Below are 20,920 nucleotides of genomic sequence, written 5' to 3'. Positions count from 1 at the left end.
TCGCGAACTCAATATTGATAAAGGTGAATCATAATCGATCGACGTCTTAACTTCTAAGATTAACCTGGTCAATTGGTTAATTGCATATTGAATATACCCATAAGGTGGGCCCCAACTGGAAGCACCAGCCCGGCCTGCTTCTGCGTTGGTCGGTATATATTTAGAAGCAAAGATGAATCATGAATGCGACTCCTGCTAGTGTGGTGCTATTGGATTGTGTGTGGCTGAAATGATAAAACGCCGATCATGCCAGAAGTCGTGATGTATCATTTAACAAGGAATAAGTTTAAGAACCAATAAACCGATAAATATTGTACAGAAGCAAGCGGAAACTTTCATGTATTGTGGTCTGCATCTTTCACCAAAGCATGCACATGCACACGATGAGGTAATGGAAGAAAATTAGTACATGAGGTCTCCAACTGCGGACGGAGTCCCGTCGTCGTTGTAGAGGCACGATCCGGTTCCGATAAGAGCAGCGCCATCAGGGTTGTTCGTTTGGAGGAGCGTTGGCGAAGTTGCTACGAAGGGGAAGTAAAGTTGAACGTATGACGCCTCATCAAGGAAAGCGAACGCCTGTTGGAAGAAGGTCACCCTACACGATACATAAGAGCATGAATGGTGATAAAAGAGGTACTGCATCGTAGCTTACTGATCTGCTTGACCATCTGCAGGGTTCTGGAGAGCAAACTCCGTGATGACGAGTTGATAATCCTGGGTGTTTGGTGTTGTGAGATATAGATACCACACGCGCAAAGGAGACTTACGGGGAATTGACTATTGGCCGATTGTACGTAGCTCTGGAAATCCGCAAAGCTTGTTCTGCATTTCGAAATTCGAGTAAGTTGAGGAGATACACCAAACAAGCTCTTGTTACGTACCCATACCAGTGCTGGAAAATATAAAGTTAACGTCAAACAGAACGGGATCGCATACAATTACGCACCAAGTTGATGTAGTCGAAGTAGCACTGTCCTGCACAAGCGCTGATCATTTGAGAGACCCAGCTAAGACCCTCTCCAGACGTTACGCTGTTGGTAACAGCAGGGAGGGCCTTCTTGATCGCCTAAAAGCACGGATAAATATGCCATAGTCTTGAGTAAAATTTGATGCAGTAAGACCTTACCAGTGGGTTGACGTATTGAATGTACCAAGAAGCGGCCTCGCTTGGGGTGATACCGTTGATATCAGGTTCGTTCAGCGTAAATACGGCTGTAATAAAACGGGTCAAGCTAATGTCTATCCACTAACGAGTGGTAACGAACTAGCCCAGCCTTGTGCTGCTTGACGTGATGCCAGATCTGCGATAGGACTGGATGAGCAGTCGGTGCAGCGCTGCATGCCGATGAATCCGAGGCCACCGTTTCCATTGGTGGAAGGCGGAGCGTATGTCTCATAATCGTAGCTGTTTACTGTTAGCGAGACTGCGAATGCGAGTATTTATCTAGCATACATTGCAACAACTTCTCCATCTCCGTTATTGAAAACACCAGGATCGCTGGAAAGAGACGAGTCAGTGAACCTAATGGAGCATGAAGTATGAACCTATGTACAGTGTTCCATCGACTGTTCGGTCATGGTGAGCAAAATGTGCCTGCACTTGTAATTTGAGATGAAACTCACAGTAGGTCCAGCATAGGCCACGCTTTCCGGCGAGAACGATGGGGACGAAGAGTGCTACAATTGCGAGTCTGGCGGAGGTCAACATGGTCGAAAATGTGTGAGGAAATGGCAAATACCAAGCCTATTTATACTTTCAAGTGTGGTGGTAGCATCCTCCAGGAAAGACTGGGATGGTTAGGCACGGCCGCATTAGTGTGCACATGCTTTGGCAACAGCGAGCACATCGGTATACCAGCGCTACGACTGACGCATCTGAATTGGGCACAAGTAGCATATGGCTTGCTTGAAAAATGATACTAATGAGGTCCCAGTGTATGGTTTACATACAAGCTGTAATGATTACCGAACTGAGACAGGTATGCGCAGCCAATGGTCACCCGGATCCGCCTCTTTATTTGATATCCAGACGAGTTCGGAGAAATATCAGCATGGCGGTAATAGCGGGACCATGTGAGGGGCGGCCTGTGACGAGTTATGGAGACGCCATCTCGGCAGACCAGTACAATATTAATAGCAGGGTGTTCGCATCACCTATTGTAAACTTGCGTAATAAGCAAAGACAGAAATTCAGCTATACTTACCACGTTCAGATCCTGAATTGACATGATAATAAGGATGGAGGAATGATGTGGATTGATTCTTAGAGATTATCAGCTGCGTAAAATGTGATGGATTATGAATATACATTGCCACTTTACTGACAAATGGAGAGGTACCTGCAAAGCTGGTTACCTCGTGATGAGCTCCATCGAGTTTTTGATAGCGTAGTCTGAACGAGAAATCTGATAAGCGCGAGCGGCGTGGAACGTTTAGTAGTTATCTGAACGTCACAGAGTAAGTTCTTCAGTACTGGGTCATGGTTACCCGTGAGCGTGGCATAGCACCTCAACATTAATATTTATGTCACACAATGTAGTGGGCATTATGAAAAGGCAGAGGTCTGGTTGGGAAAGTCGCGCGGCTGGTGTTTCGTGGTAGCATCGGAATTACTAATCTAGGCCAGGCTTGTTGGGACCGAATTTGTCGCCGGGTAAAAAGCACTTTGAGCAGACAAGAATCGGGACTTGGATTGAAACACCTACCATTCCCGACTTCGAAGACTATAGATCTAGACTCCACCATCAATGCATGGCGCGCTCACTATAGGTTTTGGCAATTTATAGGTCTGTGGTTTTCAACTTTAACGTGTCCAGAATATGTTCAGTGCGCCAACCGGCTGACAGTTCCTCCTTTGGAAGTCACCGATGACGTCGACCACATACGATGTCCTTTTTCCTGACCTGTGATTGGTCCCCCGCCGCGTCGTCGAAACATGATAAATAGCGCTCGTCAGCCAGGATGGACGCCAGTGTTCCCTCTTCCCTCTTTCCCTCACATCGCTATCAGAGATTACAATACGCTCTTTATTTTCTATATTCACATACTATTCAGCATCATGGTTCAACTAGCTCCTCGCTTCGCCGCCCTCCTCACCTTTTGTTTCCTCGCGTCCGCTACTCCTGTTAGTCCATACGTGTCTCTCAGCGTAGGCGTGGTCAATCCTACTCCGGGTCCTAACGGCACTCACGCCAACCACACCGCAATCATCATCGGGTCTACTCCAAGCTCCAATGAGACTCACGCCAACCACACTTCTAGGGCTGTCGCTGTCACCAACGAACACCCCGTATATGTCATCGAACAACACCCGAGTTCGCAGTCCCATGAACAGGCTCAGGGACAAGATCCAGTTTGTCGTCCAAACTATACTGACACTGTCAAGTTTCTAAATTGATGGTGCAGATTACACCCGGCGTACAGAACACCCCCAGCGTGCAACACGACGTTATCGTGGATAAGAATGCCCAAGTCCAGCCTAGTCAGAGTCAAGCCAACTCAGTACGTCGCCGCACCTGACGAGCACTCATCTTTCGCTGACTTGACCTCACAGACGCAGTCCAATAGCGCTGCTGCTACAGCAACTCCCTCTCAAGGCATGGGCAAGAGGTACGACGATGGTCAGTACCACCCGAACCCTTCGTACGATGACGGCCAGTACCACCCCAACCCCACATACAACAATGGTCAGTACACCCCTACCGCAACGGATACGTCTTCTCCCACCCCTACTCCCAGCCCCACCCAGACGTATGACGACGGATTGTACCATCCCAATACATCTTACGATGATGGCCAGTACCATCCCAATACAGCCTATGACGATGGCCAGTACCACAACGCCGCTGTCGTCCCCCTTGCGCTTCCCGACCCAGTCACGTCTGTGTTGGGTGTTGTACTCAATATAGTACCCGGCACCGGAACAGCGACCCCGACATCCCAAACAGGCTCCACTGCCCCCGCGACGACGAATTCTCCAACGACAGCAGCCTCCTCCACGTCTGCAACGGAGACTGCCACTCCCACCGCCACGTCTGGAACCACTACTACGGCGGCGGCCGACCCCACTGGAACTGCAATGCGCACCGTAACCGGCGCCGGCAAACGCTCGGACGATGGCCATTACCACCCTGATTCGAAGTTTGATGACGATAGCTACCATCCCAATCCCAAGTTCGACGACGGCAAGTATCACGTCGGTACCACCGGAGGCAAACGTTCAGACGACGGCATGTACCACCCTGATTCGAAGTTTGACAACGGTCAATACCATCCCGATCCCAAGTTCGACGACGGCAAGTACCATGTCGGCACCACTGGAGGCAAACGTTCAGACGACGGCATGTACCACCCTGATTCGAAGTTTGACAACGGTCAATACCATCCCGATCCCAAGTTCGATGACGGCAAGTATCACGTCGGTACTACCGGAGGCAAACGTGCGGACGACGGCATGTACCACCCTGATTCGAAGTTTGACAACGGCAGCTACCATCCAGATCCCAAGTTCGACGACGGCAAATATCACGTCGGTACTACCAGAGGCAAACGTTCGGACGACGGCATGTACCACCCTGATTCGAAGTTGAACGACGGTCAGTACCATCCCGATCCCAAGTTCGACGACGGCAAGTACCACCCGGGGAAGCATAATGCGAGGAGGGGCTTCACGCATCAGGACAAGGTGCGCGCGAATAGGAGAAGGGCTGTGCAATACTAGGCTTGGGAAGTTGTAGGCGCTATTTATTGGACTTTGATGCAAATGTCACTCTTTCACATAAACCTGAAGCTCTCCCATGTGTGATTAGGACTAGCGGGATCAAACATTTGAAAATAATTCAATGGGCGTATCCGCGTTGTGAGCCTCTTTCTGACAGCGTACCCAAATTTATGTCCAAATCAGGGAAAACTCCGGGGGAAATCGGACTGTTTTCTTTCCTTCTATTGTATCTGTGCGGGGTGCGTTTACTTGGCCAGTAAGTCGCGAGGTCTGCAGTGGCTTTGCTTTCCAATTTTGTTGTGACGGTCCTAGCACACTTCGAGGCAAGGCCACTACTTCGGGTTTTCGGACAGTCCTGTCTGTCCAGTATCCAAAGCACAGGCGGTCAGGCAATCTGAAACATTCGATCCCCTTCAACGTATGACTCACAAGAAAGCATTGCCAAGGCTTCAAGCCTTCTACTTATAATATAAAGGTCATTGTACCTGGGGCGTTTGTGAGTTGACTTTAGCTTGTGTCTTAGCTTCTCGTGATCGCATGCGTCCTCAAGTTGCCTAGTCCATAGTAGGCTGCGCGTTCAGATTCTTCAAGACCACGAGTGAAGTCACCCTCAAAACCTTGTCTCCTGATACTCGTTATCTCAACATCATTCTTGATGGAGTCCTCAGTGAGATACCAGACGTGCTGCTCCACTGGAAGACTAGTTAATAATCACCCAATGTTTAGCTGTGATTAGCGCCCGCAATGCACGCCTGCCTGCAGATTTCAGAGATTCTGAGAATGATTTTTGAGGAAGTGACACAGGTCACGAATAGCGTCGTACGGCCATCATATACTACTCTATACCACCTGGCGGTGACATGTCGAGCTTTCCGAGGGCCGGCACTGGACATCCTATGGGCACACATACTAACGCCGGACGTGCTTGTCCTGTGCCTGCCTCAGGACGCTCGCTCTCAACCCATACGAGAATTGACCCTGGAGAGCTTCGATCAGTTCGAATGCACGCCTTCCAGAATCGCTGCAGCATTCAGGGTGGTGAGTCAAGCCTTTTCTTCTTTTGAATGCAATTCATTTATTGTTTGTCGATTTCAGAGACTTCTCAGACCCTTGACTGATGATGATTGGACTACCTTTCGAATGTATGCGCGTCGCGTGCGCTCGCTCACTTTCGAAGAATATAACGTCGAGTCCTACAGCATGATGAGAGATCACGGGTTGCACGATAGTGCTGCACTTGCTCTCCTGGGCCCTTCTGCTTCGTCGCCCCCGCCGTTTCCTCTCCTTCGCGAGCTGTACTGGTACGACAAGCGCGATGTGCTTCTGCCTTGCCTGCAGCGCTGCATTTCCACCACCCTCACACGATTGGTCATTCATTCGGAGCTTTGGCCATCAGCAATGGTCGATCTCGTCGCAGGCCTGGGCAAGGCTTGTCCTAAGATCAAAGAATTTCGTTGTTCGATGCCGACTGCTAGTGCATGCGCCATGCTTTCTGATTTCGTCACCTGCTGGGATGATTTGGAGATCTTGGAGACGGGAGCGGTGAATGTGCAGGCATTGCAACATCTTGCATCGCTGAAGAAGCTGAGGGAGCTGAAGATCCTCGTGCCAGAAGATTACAGCCTGGACCTGGACCCCACATCGACGTTCAGCGTCATGTTTTCGTTGGACAAGTTCAGCATAACTGCTGCAAGTCCTGAGCTGCTTCTCGCTTTTTTGGTGCCCTTGCAAATTTCCGCCAGGAGTGGGCATTTGACCGTCGATAAAGCTTCAGACGTGTTTTATCTCGACCGACTACTCTCCTCCCTCACAGAGCACTTCAATCCCAACGTTTTAGAATCGTTGAATGTTGAGGTGGATCACCCCACCGACCCTACCAATCACGCCCTTTTCGAGCTGACTGCTTCCGCTTTTCGAAATATTCGGGGCTTCACAAAGCTCACCAATCTCGATCTCAGTTCGATGCATGTCTCTATCACCGATGGCGAAGTTCTAGACCTTGTTTCCGCTTGGCCAAAGATAGAACATCTTTACCTTGACACGGCCTGGGACTGGGGAGTTGCCCACTTGAAAGTGACGTTTCACGGGCTTGCGGGTATCCTCGAGCGCTGTCCAGATCTACGCTCCATAGGGGTCAACCTAGATACCTCAGCTCTCCACGACTCACCTGCCTACGTTGATCATCGATACATTGGCATCACCCGAGAGAAAGTCACTAAGCTAAATGTTGGGTCTGCGGAATGCGACGATGTTGAGGCCATTGGTAATTTTCTAGCTGGGATGTGTCCCAACTTGATTCACATCTCTCGTGCGAGCTTTAATGTTGATTCCGACAATCCTTCCATTCATGATGAATGGTCAGAAAGGGGTGAAAGATGGAGAGAGGTCGAAGGTTTCATCGCTCAGAAGAGAGGTGAGCAATGGTGAGTGCGCTTTATAGTCACATAGTCGTGCCTTCATATCTCCCAGTGTAGGATTATATACCAGTGGTGTATGATGTAAAGAATTGGTGCTGCTGACGACTGCTAGTGATCATGTACACTGATATTCAGCAAGGTATGTAACCGAACTTATTGGACTTTGATGCAAATGTCACTCCTTCACATAAACTCTTATATTCTCTTTCATACAATCATGACCAATTGGGCGTGTCTGCGTCGCAAGCCTCCTTGAGCAGCTTTCAGCGTACCTAAGCCGGCTGCATGACGTTAACTTTGAGAACGACCACGACCGCACTGGATCCGCTTGAGAATGTACTAGTGTTGCCGCCGAGGCGAATCGAATCGAATCGAGGTGGGAAATTGCAGCAACACAACTCGGCACTTACGAGTTGTAACGAATTGTGCCTCGTTTGACTCGCGAGTTGGTAACGAGTTCGGGAGTGATACGGACCGATAGTCCAGCCAATGAGAAGCCAGTGACACTCGTACCACCAATGACGATTATTTGCAAGTAGCTACACAAAAAGCAGACAGAACTAATTACAATCAATTTCCCTTGCATTCGCGAGCAATTGATCGAGCTCTCGAAGATCCCCAGTAACCATCAGCTCGTCAACTGCTCTTAGGATTACAGGTCCACATATTGCGTCGTCTTGCCTGTTAGCCACCAGGTCCGCTGTAAAATCGAGGCGGTCTTGCTTGTAGACGAACTTCAGAACTTGAAGTGCTTCGAGTGTGGTCAGAGATAGGTTACTGCGCCATAGAGTGCAGGTCTCTTTGCTGGATGAAAATATACGCTCGGAAGGCACAAACGAAGCTTGAGCAGGTAGGACATCCATAGCGACGCGAAATAGAAGCGGGAATGTGTGCTTTAATGAAGGAATTGTATGGCATACCTCCCAGAAACGAACTATATCTGTTGTGCGCTCGGCCGTTTCGAGTAGTAGACTTGCATCTTCATAACGAGAAAACTCGCACTCAGCATTTTTCCTGTCCTGTTTGAGTTCCTTGCGGATGCGTTCCTCTGTGGTTTCCGGTGCCGGCGAGTGCACCATTGGTTCAGAGACGATGATGGTGGTAGTCGGAGGAATAGTGCTGGTACTAGTAGTGGATGCTGAGAGCCGAACGGTTACATTGAGGCTGTTCATGCGCCCTTATCCAGCAGACAAAGACCGAGAAGCAATCGCTGTTGAATTGGTGAGCTCCCGCTGTGATACCGAGCGTGCGGATGGTTCCAATCACAGGGGATTACGATGTATGGAAGTGAACTACATCAACTCGATTCTAACTCGCGAGTCCGACGAATTACAACTCGATTCAGCTCGGTAGGTTCGAGTTGAAACGAATTTGGTCATTTTCGAAGCGAGTCGAGTTTAACTCGATTTGAACTCACCTCGACAACAACACTAGTTGGTACTTAGCCAGTGAATCGCGAGGTCTGCTCTACTTCGGAGTTCGTCCAAGGCCTAGGCCAATCCCTCCGATCGCAGTCAATTTTAGTCAATTACGGAATCCGAAACACTTCGATCATCATCTTCAACAAATAGATGCCATATGATTCACAAACTATTTGAAAAGAGGTGTCTTGGCGCGTTCGCGAATTGATTTGAATTAATCCGAGTATCTGAACTTTCCCACTAGTGCAGACTTCGGAAGTCTTAGCTTCTCGCCGCGATCACAGGCGTCTCACAGATCCTCAAGCTGCCTAACGAACAGTAGGCCACGCATTCAGATTCTCCGAGACTCCAATCAATATCTACCTCGAATGACCACGACTCAATACCTTGCCTTTTGACGCTTACTCTATTACGACAATTTCTGGCCAAGTCCGGTGAGTAGCAGATTGTACCAGGCACGCTGCCCCGCTGGAAGACTGATGAGAACCCGCACGATGTCCAGTCGTGATTAGTACCAATGCATGCCTGCCTATGGCTCCCAGAAATTTTGATAGCCATATTCACAGAACTGATACAGGTCACAGAGAGCGGTGTTCAATCATCATTTGCCACTCTGTATCACCTGGCGTTGACGTGTCGAGCTTTCCGAGAGCTGGCGCTGGACGCCCTATGGGCGCACATACAAACGCCAGACATACTTATCATGTACCTGCCCCAGGACGCTCGTTCTCAACCCGTAAAATTTACTAGGGGAGGTCGCACCATTTTGAATATCGGATACAGTGCGGTCAGTTTGGTGTTCTTCTCTTTTGAACCTAGTTCATGGTATATCGATTTTAGCGGCTTCTCCGGCCCCTGGTCGAGGATGATTAGGCTACTTTTCAAAAGTATGCGTGTCGCGTGCGCTCGCTCACTTTCGAAAGATATGATGACCAGAAATCTCGCAAGCTGCATGATAGCGCTGCGCTTGCTCTGCTGAACTCTCCCGCATTGCCGTCCTCGCCGTTTCCTCTGCTCCGCGAGCTGTACTGGTACGACAAGCGCGATGCGCTTCTGCCTTGCTTGCAGCGCTGCATTTCCACTACCCTCACCCGACTGGTCATTCATTCGGAGCTTTGGCCTTCAGCAATGGTCGATATCGTCGCAGGCCTGGGCAAGGCTTGTCCTAAGATCAAAGAATTTCGTTGTTCGATGCCGACTGCTAGTGCATGCGCCATGCTTTCTGATTCCGTCACCTGCTGGGATGATTTGGAGATATTGGAGACAGGAGCAGTGAATGTGCAGGCATTGCAACATCTTGCATCCCTGAAGAAGCTGAGGGAGTTGAAGATGCTCATTCCAGAAGGTTACAGCCTAGACAAGGACCCAGCATCGACGTTGAGCGTCATGTTTTCGTTGGACAAGTTCAGCATAACTGCTCCAAGTACCGAACTCCTTCTCGCTTTTTTATCTCCCTTGCAAATCTCTGCGAAGAGCGCGGAGCTATATATCGACTCATCTCCAAACGCAGATGATCTCAACCATCTACTGTCCTCCCTTACTGAGCACTTCCAGCCCAATATTTCAAAATCGTTGCGTGTTTGGGTGAATCGCCCCACCGATTTTGACGATCACTCTCTTTTCGAACTGCCTCCTTCTGCTTTCCGAAAGATCCGAGCCTTTAAAGAGCTCACCAATCTCAATCTCAGTTCAATGCATGTTTCTATCAGCGACGACGAAGTTCTAGACCTCGTTTCCGCTTGGCCGCAAGTGGAATGTCTTTACCTTGCTACTGGCTGGGACTGGGGAGTTACCCGCTTGGGGGTGACATTTGGTGGGCTTGCGGGCATCCTTGAACGCTGCCCAAATCTGCGCTCCCTAGGGGTCAACCTAGACACCTCGTTCCCCCATGACTCACTCGTCCACGTCGATAACCAATACACTGGCATCACCAGGGAGAAAATCACTGACCTAGATGTTGGGTATGCGGAATGCGACAATGTCGAGGCCATTGGTAACCTGCTAGCTGGGATGTGTCCCAGTTTGACCCACATCGATCGTGCGCGTCCCATAGATATTGATTACGATGATCTTTCCGATCAGAATGAATGGTTCGAAGAGACAAATAGATGGAAAGAGGTCGAGAGTTTTATCGCTCGGCAGAGAATAGAGCAACTAGAGTAGAACAGTGGTGAGTGCGCTTCACACTCATGCAGTCACGCTTCTCACATATCATAGTGTAGGGCAATGATATACCAGCGGGTTGTGTTGAGAATTTTCTTTTACGTTGTACAAGATGACTACCACGTAATTCTGTATATTCGAAGGAACCACTCAACTTTCATGGTGGAGACATCGCACTGGCATACTGAACTAGTATGATGGTGTTTTCCTCGTATGTGGACACGAATGCATGTCGATTGAATTATTATGTAAACCTGCGTACGTGCTATCATTGTTATAACCCCTGAGACTGCACGAAACAATGGCCCCTATGATCTCATCGTTGTATCATGACCTCATCGAACTCAAACTTCCGAGACCACAAACTTCACCGGAGCCAATCACGAAAACAAATAAAAGGCTAGGAGGCTGCTTAGCAGGAATATTCACAAACGTTTCTGTCAAGAATATCTTCTCCCACCATTATAAGTTACCCAACCATGTCAAACACACAAACCTCGCAAAGACACACTCTCTCGGGAAATAGTAACTTGCGCAACACAGACTATACTGATCCTGCGGCGCAAGTGAACCAAGGCATCATTGACGGCAGACCTGAAGGTTTGTAATAATAATATTGTTACACTCTCCAAACTGCTGACGAACGCATAAATGTTTCAGGTCAGCAGCCACGCGCAGCGCCTGTTACCCTTGATACTTATGTTGACGAGGACGCATCGGCTAATACACCTCTTGTGACTCGGGCTTCAGATACGCTAGTTGGAGCTACCTCAGCTGATGTCCACGACGGTCTTGGCCATCCTGGCCAGGGGATGTCGAGCAAAGAGTTGAGACATGATGGTCAACCAGGGCGGAAGCGGCATGGGCAGGGGACGATCAGTTCGGTCAGGGGCTGGCAGGGAATGGTTTCAAGAAGTTGGATGGTGCGAGTGAGCGTAGATTTGTTGCCGCAGAGTCTGACCTTAGGGGAGAGTAATCGTCATCAATCTTTGACAGCGCAGACAATGACTTGCTGCGAGTATGAAATATAATACATATTGTTACGCACGTTCTGCTGTCTCCGAGTCTGCCCTGTACTCGCTGCGACGCGAACATGAACATTTGGTATTGTGTTGTCGGGTCGACATCGACTTGCTTTAATCTCCGCAACTCGGTCTCAATTAGTATTATTGCGCATAAGGAAGTGTCGAGTTTCCGCAGGTCCCAGACACGTCGTCGAAGTGAGACCAAACTAGGTTTAAACAGGGAACCCGAGAAAACAAACATGTCGGATCTACGGTATATAATATCAACGAAGATTTTAGGTTCAGCCTCAACTATAACGTGTTCTCCCAATTCCAAGTTTGCTGTTTACGCACCGACTAATTTTTGCACACGTGTGTGATAATCACCCAGACACAAGTAGGTGAATATTTGAAGCGTGCACATGGAGCAAGGCCCAAGCTATCGAGTGCTTTGATAGGTAACTAGATAAAGATAAAACACGTCATCTGTGCAAACTCGATGGCCACTCCGAGTCCAACTACTAGTTAGGGCAGCAGGTGTAGCATCTTAGGCTGCTGTCCCAGACGAGGGCCTGTACCTGCCCCGCAAGCAGCGTTATTATCAGCAGTGCCGCAGGTGTAGCAGCCTAGGCTGTTGTCCCGAACGAGTCCCCAGCCTCCTGTCGCCGGGCACTCAGAAACCTGATTAGCGCAAACATGTTGGCATATATCAGCAAGATCTGCATTCACCCCGGCGAAGGCGGCGAGGATGGTGAGGTAGTAGGTGAACTGGAACTTCATGGCGTCTAGTGCCCTACGCGTGTCAGTGATGACCGTCAGTGCCGAGAAACTACCCACCGTATGGTGAGTCACTGGCTGTGTGATGTACGCAAAGGCGCTGATAGTGGCACGTCTAAAGCTGAATATGAAATAGATATGATGTTCAAGTTGCCCAAGTCAAAGGGTTACTCACTTAGATGAGGCGATTGTCTTTGAGAGTTTAGGATTTGCTACATTCAATTTATATCATAGCACTGTGCGGCAGATCTAGTTCTGCCTAAAGGTAAGTATACACGGCAGAACCGCGTCAGAGACAACAGACATGTCGCTACCAGGAACTAGACGAAACGTTTATGCAGGGTATTTCATTCAAGCAGCCGGGATGACGCCAAGGGAGCCCTGGCCAGCTGCTACGTCGTACCAGATGGAATTGACACGGTCCTGCTGCGGTCGTGACACGCCTTTACGCGGCACCGTCACAAAGGCCAGGATACCCAAACACCATTTAGGTCGCTTGAAATGAATTCCAAACACTTTGAATCCTCATAGGCTTCACTAATGATCAACATATGAATATTTGAATGTCCATCTACGCACAGGCCGTGGAGTGTTGCATTCACCTCTCACCAATTTTACAGTGCTTGTCCTCCGTGTGCGTACTACTTGGGAATGTTGTCACGGTGTGCATCTTGTGTTTGCATTCAAGTATTACCTCTAATCGGTTTACATAATCATTGATCTAATGTTTGTTTTCAGATAGCAGTGTGAAGTATTCTCTCACTGTATCAAGCCTCGGCCCAAGTCTGGTGCAGCTCTGTACTCTGTACCACCAGTCTACCACGTCAAACCCTAGCCATGCCATGTCAAGCTTCAGTCAGGCTGTGTCAAGCACCACTCATACCACGATAAATTCTCCCCCTTCGCAGCTCCGTACTAATGTAAACCTCCACACTTACCTATGCCGCGCCAAGACCGGCTTGCATGCCGCGTCACAGGCCCGTCGAGCAAATTGTACCGCATCACGGCGCATCAAACCTCATCCATGCTGCGTCACTGCCTCGTCACCGCTGCGTCAAACCTTCGTGCCGCATCAAACCCAGGTGGATCAATGCACTGGCAAATACCGCGTCAACCCCATCCAAAGTGTCATTTTCAGCTTGACGTCAAATTCTCTGCTCAATACTCTAGCCGCCTGCTCCGTGATCTTGTTCGCGTGAACATGGAGGCCACTTCTAAGACCCATTGCTGACGAACTTTGGATGAGCGAGTTTTATGTGACGGATCCCCTGTTGGAGTTTGACGAAGCGAAGGACCAGGAGGAGATGTTGTATCGGTGATGTCAGACCAGGTACGAACGTAGTCAAGCGTCGCTCGGCCAAGCTTCGTCCTTCACTAAGTTTCAAACCAATATCCTTGGCATTGCTCTTCCTATTCTACCCGTATGTTAAAAGAACATCCCCGCAGTATGAACATCTCAGTTTTTTTACCGAGACTGAGATGTGAGCCTTACATTATCCGTTCCTTCGTTTACGAGTTAACAATGTTCTTAGAATACACTTCTCCTATAGGTACCTACACATGTACTGAGTCCTTTTACCAAGACTGAGACAATACATTCTCTTATAGCTCCTTTCTCCGTCTGCTCCCTGACTCTCATTGCGAGATCCCCTAACCTCGTCACTTTGTAACTTGGGATTCCTGTGATGCTGATAGTTGAGTTCACCAGCAGTATGGTTTAGATGCTGGTCAATATCACAGGCAGTGGAATGTGTATCTCAAGTTCTCAACATTCCTAATGAGTGGGTTCTGGGAAGAGATTACAGTGAGAGTGAACTTGAAGCAAGGAAAATATTACCTGGGTCCTGCTCTGTTCAATAGGTCTCCAACTGGTGTGATTAACAGCATGGCCCCTTATTCAACAATAACTCTGATGCCATGTCTGCAGACAAGCTGTCTGATGTTGTAGCTCCTTTGCTACCAGCTGAAGAATGTGCACCAGCCAACATTCAACATGCTTCGAAGAGGGTCCAGAGAGGGAGGAAAAGAAAATAGACATTGCCTGATGTAGCTAGTAGTATGAGTCTCTAGTGTAGAACACTGGCACATGAGTGGTGCACATCAGGGCTTGTCAGTGCCAAGAAAACAGCCATTAGCTGATATGGCTAGTAGTATGTGTGCTTATGGTGAGTAAAATGAAAGAATGGTCATGAACCTGTGCAACTTGATGTGGGAGAACATACTATCACCCTGATCTGTAATGCACAATCAATAGGTAATGCACAATGCACTTCAGAACTCACAACTCCACATGGATTTCATTTAGAACAGCTGAAGAACAGGTATTAGGCATATGCTCAATATGCCTACCAAATTTAAATTTAAATCGATGCTGTGGAGCCTTCCTGAGATGAAACATTGTGCAAGTCTACCCAAAATGAGTAATTTTTGGACACTAAAATCAAGATCCACTCAGATCTCATTGGCCTATTAACATAGAAACTTCAACATATATAAAATACACCATTCTAAATCTACTCCAGGTGTTTCTATGTCAATAGAACAGCATCACAGCGTGCTATTCACTATTTATGAGTGCAGCGTGACAGTCATACTAAATCAGGAAATCACACTGTCGGCTTGGTTGAGTCTCTGCTTTGTTGTATTTGGCAGAGTCGGTGGCAATGTTGGAACTCATTCGCTTTGAGCGGTGTCGGACTTTGGATGCTATTGTGTGTTGGCCGAGGTGCCGCGCGTGATATAGTGCGACGAAATTGTGCATTTCTATTGTGTTTTCATCTCAACTTCCGCTGCTGCCACTGCAACAAGCTCGCAACAAAATAAATAAAATTCTTGTTGGGTCCAATGTGCAGAGACCTAAGGTAAACACTCAAGTAGATCCGATACAAATATGTGTTGTTGTTGTGATGTTATCTAGCAATGAGTGAAAATTGTGCATTTCCTTAGACCGCGTCAAAATGGCTACATCAAGACTACAGCTGATATGTCTTCAGGCTCTTGAGTAGCTACTTCAACGACCACATAACCTGCGGACAACCACTTGCCTTGATCGCATTTTTGGCAAACCTGGTACCATATACTGACTCCCCCCTTAGATGAACCGCCCTATTAAATATTGTTTCAAACCACTTACAATGTCACATGCTGAAGCTTCTAAAGGAATCAAGTTTGCTCCAGTTTCTAAGTCCTACAATTCAAACAGACTGGTTTCATTTCCGTCACTCCTATGGAGCAAAGTTCGCGGACCGCGAGATATTCTAGGAGGAACCTTTCTTCTTGATCGTCTATAGTCACACTTCAAGGTCTGGCTTCAGTAGGGTCTGGGGTTGCCACCTGTCAAATTCAAATTGTCGGACATCGGATCATAACGGTAAATCGACCAAGGGTAGCAGGAGCCACTGGTGGTCAACTATTTCACTAGATGGCTAGTACTTGCATGTAAACGAAGGAGATAAGAGTAGTGCTGTACCCGACTTGCAAATGATCTCGGTTGACCTAATAAATTAGTCCCCACATTACAGCATATTATGCCTTCTTTGCGATCAACGCCCACTCAATTCCCTGTCTTGTGACACGAAGCACTCGCCTCCGTACGTTTTTACCTCATCAAAAAGATCCTGTGATTGCGGTTACGGGGAAGGTGCCAAATCGATACTTCATTTACCATATAATGGGACAGCAAATTTCATCAGATGATAGTGCTCGTACGCGAACTTTGTTGGAAGACTCGGATACGCCTATTCAACGGTCTGGCTCTATCCTGGAATCTATGCTCAACTCTGTTAACGCGAGCGAGCCGGTTCCGTCAGCCGGCTCTCAGGCGCACATCTCGAGCCAGATAACCTGCAAACAATCTTCACCTCGCAAATTCCGGGAAGTTATCAACGAGGTCACTGCTCCCCTGACACTGAGTCTAGTGCTCGAGAATAAGGGTAATGTTGCTCGTGATCATCTTGCGTCAGAGCGAACCTATCTTGCCTACGTTCGCACCAGTCTCGCATGCGCAAGTGCTGGAGTAGGTGAGACTGTGACTTGTGTATCTCTGTCCATGACAATCACTTACAAGTAGAGGCGAATTAACAGCCCTCGTACAACTGTTCACGCTTTCCAGTTCTACAAACGCACATATCCATGATCAAGGAAGAATTGACCCACAGCGTTTTGCTCGACCACTTGGCGCCACGGTGGTGCTTTTGGGTTTGTTCATCCTAGTTTATGGCGAGTCCTACAGTTGTACTGGTGCCTCATACATCCTCATAAATTGTAGGCCTCGTACGCTACTTCATGACCCAGGCAGCTCTCCTACGGGGTTTCTTCCCGGTGGCACGCAATTCCATTGCTGCCGTGGCATTTGCCCTCGGGGCCGTCGTTGGCATCGTTTTTGGGGTATTAGTTGCCGGAACTTGAGGCTAGAGCCCTCCTCTCTCTTGTTCACACCTGGTCTTTCGCGCACACAGCCCGAAAGGTAGTACAGTTGGCAGAACTTGAAGAATTCGTCGCTGCACCCAGTTCTGCCATAAAGGGCCTGGCTGGTTGAAAAAAAAACAATCTTCTCGTTGTAGATTGATTAATCTTTACGTCCCGTAGTATCTGATATGATATATCTGGAACTGGGTCTACCACGCATTTAGCGAGAGATACATCAATACTATTGGTTACCACCACATCGGCCGATTTCGCGGGCCGCATCATGCCGCGAACGTCACAAAAAAGCCTTTGTCGCAGCCTCAAAATTATCTCATTGTTAGATGGCATTCATTCAAGCTCATGGGGCATTAATTATAATTTGGTTTTTTCTTAAGTACCTTCAAGATTTGTGCTAGACAAAGTATGGTTTTTGAGGATGCACGAGATGTAGGGAAAGCAATAATTAAACCTTACTTGGTGATGTCATCTGGACCCGAGTCTTGCCAGACTGAACACCAATTTGACTCCCGGGCCGTTGTTCAATGAGTTCTACTTCAACATGAAACACTTGGCTTCGAGCCGCAGTATCAGATTTTTATGAACACGACCCTAGATCTGTATCCCATCATTCCACCAATGCCAAAATCAGTTCTTTCCTCGATCTCTGATACCGTCACTCTTCTTCTAAATACCCCAATTGTTCCTCCGCATCCCAAACGAACAAAGGACGTTGCACTCACCGAGTTGCCTCGTTCGACTCCTCGACGGCGTGCGGAAGCACTGGAGCTAGAGAGATCTCGCGGCGTAGATTTGGCGGCTGGAGATGTACTTCTACAGGTAGGCAATTCAGGATGGCTCTGATTCTTAATCATCTAATAGCCTGGGCAGAGGATATCAAACGAAAGCGGGCGCACAAGTACACAGGAGTCACGGAAGTAGTGATCAGTCTGTAAGAGACGACCTGCCTACTGGGGTGATGGAGCCAGTTGTACATCAGTTGTCCAGGCGGTCATCGTATATACAGGCAAGTATGACTTATACACACTCAAATTCCTCAGTTTTGACCACGCATCATCAGGAGGAATTAGATCCCGACCTACATCTAGCACTGGATGCTGAGCGCGCAGCGAGCCGGGCAAAAACAGTAGTTCAGGTTTGCATATCGTAACACCAAGTTGGTTGTATGATCCCCAAGCTGGTGTGGCTAGAGCTGATGGGACAGCAAGTCTAGTCAAATGGTTTCATCGATTTTGTATAATTATCCAGCTCGTATAATACAAACACGCTACCATCAAACTCCCATCATTATCAACGCAAGTCTTCAGGCCTCAGGCGTGAAGAACGTAACGCGTATCACTTCTTGAACACCTTCAAGAGTACCAACCTCGTTGTGAGAACCAGTGGAAGTTTTGAGCAGGGTAATTCGTTCCCCAAAACCATCGAACCTGATCCATTAACCCAAAGTCGGGGATGACGGTACGGGTCACTAAGGATTCTCGTGTTTCCCTTCGCGTGACCAGTTGAGCATGGTACTCGTTCCACTGTTGTGTTGACCACGACTCTTGGCTTGCTGGCGGCGAATAGACAGGAGGGAGATATGATTCCAGGAGAGCATCAAATAGAGCGTCGGAGTGGGTGTGTGAGATATCCCAGTCATCCTCCGCGTGCAGTAACAATATTGGTACTTTGAGTTTCTGGACGCAAATTGGTGAGGTGTTACCTAGGAACAGGACATTTACATACCGATATCACCGACAAAGTGTCAAACTTGTGAACGAGAAAACTCTTATAGATACCTTTGAGACGTACAAAGTCAGGCTATGTCGGCGTTTGGTGATGTTTACCAGACTTACCAGCCGCTCGAGGTATCATGTTAATGGGTAACATGACAGGAAATACACCGAAAATGTTATAGGTATCTATCAGGGTATAGAGCGAGGAGAAAGGAGACATAAGGACGGTCCCTTTGAACTTGACACCGTCTTCAGAGAGGTCGACAGAAAGCCTGGACGCCACTGCAGTTCCCAAACTGTGACCAACTATAAGGATATCCTGCGGTGAAGCACCTTGCGCGATCAGCCAATCCCATGCAGCTCTTGCATCTAGTGACAAACCGTCCTCTGTAGGTGTACCTGGACTATCCCCGAATCCACGATAATCTATTGCTAGGACATTTGCGTTCAGGCGCGAGGTAAACCCTGAATATAGGCGAACGCGCATGCTTAGAGCCCGCGTGGCAGCATTGCCGTGGAAAAAGAGTACAGTTGGACGCTGTGCCACGGCCTCTGAGATGTGCAATTCTGCAGCATATGGAGGCGGTGGAAAGGACAAATTATGATATATGGTATCTGAGAGAATGAACCATGCGCCGAGGGTGTGATTGTCTGCGGTCTGAATCTTGATGTTTGCCGTTTTCCCAGCTAACGTATCCACAATCAATCTAATGAGTTCGAAAGAAGTGGACGTGATGGAGTAAAACGTACGTGCAAGACCATGCCTTTCCGGTGCATCAAAATGTGCGTTCCAAGGTAGCTTCAAGGCGTTCATGTACAGAATGCTTAATTACGTCTCGAGTTCTACATGCGCAGTTGTAAAGGATGAATGATTGGACTTACTGGGACTGGAACCAGGGCACTGCTAGAAGGATGACTGCCCCAAGGTAGAGAAACCCGAGGACCGCAAAACCCCTTCTAAGCCTTGCAAACAAACCATCGTTGTCTGGTTGGATAGACATAAAGATTCAACCACTACTGGTACTGCGACGCAAGTTTGGTCGAGAACTTATTTATTACCTAATACTCGTCTAAACCCTGTCCATAAACCAAATTCATTCGTGCGGAGCTCAGATAACCATAAGCTTTAATGTTGTGGTCCAAGCCTACTCATCTGTCGGAAGTATTCTTTGTGTTTCTACTTCTACCCTTGTGCGTTGCTTCTCTCCACCATCTTCTGTGCAAACATCTAGTACTCGCCGAGGATGATCCACTCCTCGGTTCATGCACTCCTCAACGGAACTTTTGGCAGTTGGACTGGCATTTGTGCCCATGCACACTCACAGCCCAATATTAATGCCCTCGAAACCTTGAACAGTACATTTTCTTTCTCCTCCACGGTAATTTTTAGTCAGTCTCTCCGCCATTGGAAACGAATTGCAGGTTGCAGGGGAAGCTATGCAATATCTAAAATACCCTTCGGTGAGGAAGTATGGAGCATGAACTGCACAATGCAGCGTCACGACTACAGAAATTTATTTCCAAGATGTTGCAAAACTGTCCCCACCCTAAAATCTGCACACACTCATATTCAATCGTGGAAACATTCAGGGACATCAACGAACCAGCTAGCACAGGTTACAAACTCTTGCAACCCGACCCTGCCCCCGTCCGTCGCACGATGACTACTTTGTAATGCGTCGTTGCAACCTACATAGGATTGCGTGCACGCGGACTGCGGTCATTATTCTCCTGTGCGAGCTTCTCCGTCCCCTCATGGTCCACATATTACTATCTACGTATTCTGGCTATGGGTCAGTTTTCATGTTCTCTTCTACGACCACACCAGTCACACCATTGATTTCTCTCACAATTACCCCTTCTGGATTCATTAGATAGCTCTTTCGAGTGATCTGCGCTGGTCTCTGCTAGGTTGGGCAAGCAAACACCGTAAACAAGTAGCATCGTGCTCATGGACCACTTCTTCGGATCAGCGGTTTGATACAGCTGCAGGCATTCCTACGATCCACTGGTATTTCATCTTTACGGGAGGGTCAAGAGAGGCACAGCTGGTCCAGGTCTCGGTACGATCACCAGATTACGTCTGTAAATTTGTTGCACGCGCGACACACGCTGCATCTCATACTAATCCGTTGGCTCCCGAGGATGAATTTATCCCGACATTTCCATCGAAGCCAATTGCTCGGCCGAGAGATTATCGAATGCAGGAAAATGCAAAGTACTTTTTTGAATTTGTGCTCCTAGACAAAAATGTCTGATTTACCTACGGACAGTGGTA

General features: G+C 48.2%; 10 protein-coding genes across 10 annotated transcripts; 6 read left to right on the top strand and 4 right to left on the bottom strand.

Annotated features, from left to right (window-relative positions):
* Positions 1 to 22: 22 nt before the first annotated feature.
* Positions 23 to 1,476, bottom strand: BJ212DRAFT_1329368 (uncharacterized protein). Its single transcript, XM_041334695.1, has 8 exons — positions 1,454 to 1,476; positions 1,266 to 1,405; positions 1,127 to 1,212; positions 947 to 1,066; positions 882 to 892; positions 768 to 822; positions 653 to 714; positions 23 to 595 (listed from the first exon to the last, which is right to left on the bottom strand). The coding sequence occupies exons 2-8, from the start codon at positions 1,339 to 1,341 to the stop codon at positions 403 to 405; spliced, it is 603 nt and encodes a 200-aa protein (XP_041197041.1). The 5' UTR covers positions 1,342 to 1,405; positions 1,454 to 1,476; the 3' UTR covers positions 23 to 402.
* On the bottom strand, positions 1,266 to 1,730 carry BJ212DRAFT_1329365 (uncharacterized protein). The gene is made up of 3 exons (XM_041334694.1): positions 1,624 to 1,730; positions 1,554 to 1,566; positions 1,266 to 1,498 (listed from the first exon to the last, which is right to left on the bottom strand). Exons 1-3 carry the CDS (start codon positions 1,706 to 1,708, stop codon positions 1,441 to 1,443), a joined length of 156 nt encoding a protein of 51 aa, XP_041197040.1. The 5' UTR covers positions 1,709 to 1,730; the 3' UTR covers positions 1,266 to 1,440.
* A 1,328-nt stretch (positions 1,731 to 3,058) lies between these two features.
* On the top strand, positions 3,059 to 4,933 carry BJ212DRAFT_1425235 (uncharacterized protein; the record flags this gene model as incomplete). Its single annotated transcript, XM_041337652.1, has 3 exons — positions 3,059 to 3,124; positions 3,494 to 3,850; positions 4,013 to 4,933. 3 exons carry the CDS (start codon positions 3,059 to 3,061, stop codon positions 4,718 to 4,720), a joined length of 1,131 nt encoding a protein of 376 aa, XP_041197039.1. The 3' UTR covers positions 4,721 to 4,933.
* A 369-nt stretch (positions 4,934 to 5,302) lies between these two features.
* Positions 5,303 to 7,703, top strand: BJ212DRAFT_817455 (uncharacterized protein). Its single transcript, XM_041344134.1, has 5 exons — positions 5,303 to 5,387; positions 5,447 to 5,758; positions 5,816 to 7,143; positions 7,190 to 7,276; positions 7,385 to 7,703. The coding sequence occupies exons 2-4, from the start codon at positions 5,465 to 5,467 to the stop codon at positions 7,215 to 7,217; spliced, it is 1,650 nt and encodes a 549-aa protein (XP_041197038.1). The 5' UTR covers positions 5,303 to 5,387; positions 5,447 to 5,464; the 3' UTR covers positions 7,218 to 7,276; positions 7,385 to 7,703.
* A 1,856-nt stretch (positions 7,704 to 9,559) lies between these two features.
* Positions 9,560 to 10,803, top strand: BJ212DRAFT_817220 (uncharacterized protein). Its single transcript, XM_041344133.1, has 2 exons — positions 9,560 to 10,728; positions 10,776 to 10,803. The coding sequence occupies exon 1, from the start codon at positions 9,687 to 9,689 to the stop codon at positions 10,719 to 10,721; it is 1,035 nt and encodes a 344-aa protein (XP_041197037.1). The 5' UTR covers positions 9,560 to 9,686; the 3' UTR covers positions 10,722 to 10,728; positions 10,776 to 10,803.
* A 397-nt stretch (positions 10,804 to 11,200) lies between these two features.
* BJ212DRAFT_1263798 (uncharacterized protein) lies at positions 11,201 to 11,752 on the top strand (the record flags this gene model as incomplete). The annotated part of the gene is made up of 2 exons (XM_041330373.1): positions 11,201 to 11,321; positions 11,382 to 11,752. 2 exons carry the CDS (start codon positions 11,201 to 11,203, stop codon positions 11,750 to 11,752), a joined length of 492 nt encoding a protein of 163 aa, XP_041197036.1.
* A 425-nt stretch (positions 11,753 to 12,177) lies between these two features.
* On the bottom strand, positions 12,178 to 12,663 carry BJ212DRAFT_817205 (uncharacterized protein). Its single transcript, XM_041344132.1, has 2 exons — positions 12,563 to 12,663; positions 12,178 to 12,510 (listed from the first exon to the last, which is right to left on the bottom strand). The coding sequence occupies exon 2, from the start codon at positions 12,503 to 12,505 to the stop codon at positions 12,251 to 12,253; it is 255 nt and encodes an 84-aa protein (XP_041197035.1). The 5' UTR covers positions 12,506 to 12,510; positions 12,563 to 12,663; the 3' UTR covers positions 12,178 to 12,250.
* A 3,608-nt stretch (positions 12,664 to 16,271) lies between these two features.
* Positions 16,272 to 16,909, top strand: BJ212DRAFT_1264066 (uncharacterized protein; the record flags this gene model as incomplete). Its single annotated transcript, XM_041330398.1, has 3 exons — positions 16,272 to 16,521; positions 16,586 to 16,732; positions 16,770 to 16,909. The coding sequence occupies 3 exons, from the start codon at positions 16,272 to 16,274 to the stop codon at positions 16,907 to 16,909; spliced, it is 537 nt and encodes a 178-aa protein (XP_041197034.1).
* Positions 16,910 to 17,457: 548 nt separating this feature from the next.
* On the top strand, positions 17,458 to 18,143 carry BJ212DRAFT_1329311 (uncharacterized protein). Its single transcript, XM_041334693.1, has 3 exons — positions 17,458 to 17,746; positions 17,856 to 17,933; positions 17,988 to 18,143. The coding sequence occupies exons 1-3, from the start codon at positions 17,507 to 17,509 to the stop codon at positions 18,075 to 18,077; spliced, it is 408 nt and encodes a 135-aa protein (XP_041197033.1). The 5' UTR covers positions 17,458 to 17,506; the 3' UTR covers positions 18,078 to 18,143.
* On the bottom strand, positions 18,144 to 19,687 carry BJ212DRAFT_1329309 (alpha beta-hydrolase). Its single transcript, XM_041334692.1, has 5 exons — positions 19,525 to 19,687; positions 19,393 to 19,466; positions 18,763 to 19,329; positions 18,355 to 18,629; positions 18,144 to 18,293 (listed from the first exon to the last, which is right to left on the bottom strand). The coding sequence occupies exons 1-5, from the start codon at positions 19,641 to 19,643 to the stop codon at positions 18,231 to 18,233; spliced, it is 1,098 nt and encodes a 365-aa protein (XP_041197032.1). The 5' UTR covers positions 19,644 to 19,687; the 3' UTR covers positions 18,144 to 18,230.
* Between the last annotated feature and the right edge of the window lie 1,233 nt (positions 19,688 to 20,920).

The sequence above is a fragment of the Suillus subaureus genome (genome assembly GCF_016647635.1).
Source record: "Suillus subaureus strain MN1 chromosome Unknown BJ212scaffold_5, whole genome shotgun sequence".
NCBI lineage: Eukaryota > Fungi > Basidiomycota > Agaricomycetes > Boletales > Suillaceae > Suillus > Suillus subaureus.
Note: the sequence above shows the minus strand (reverse complement) of the source record. Positions and strands in the feature narration are given on the sequence as shown.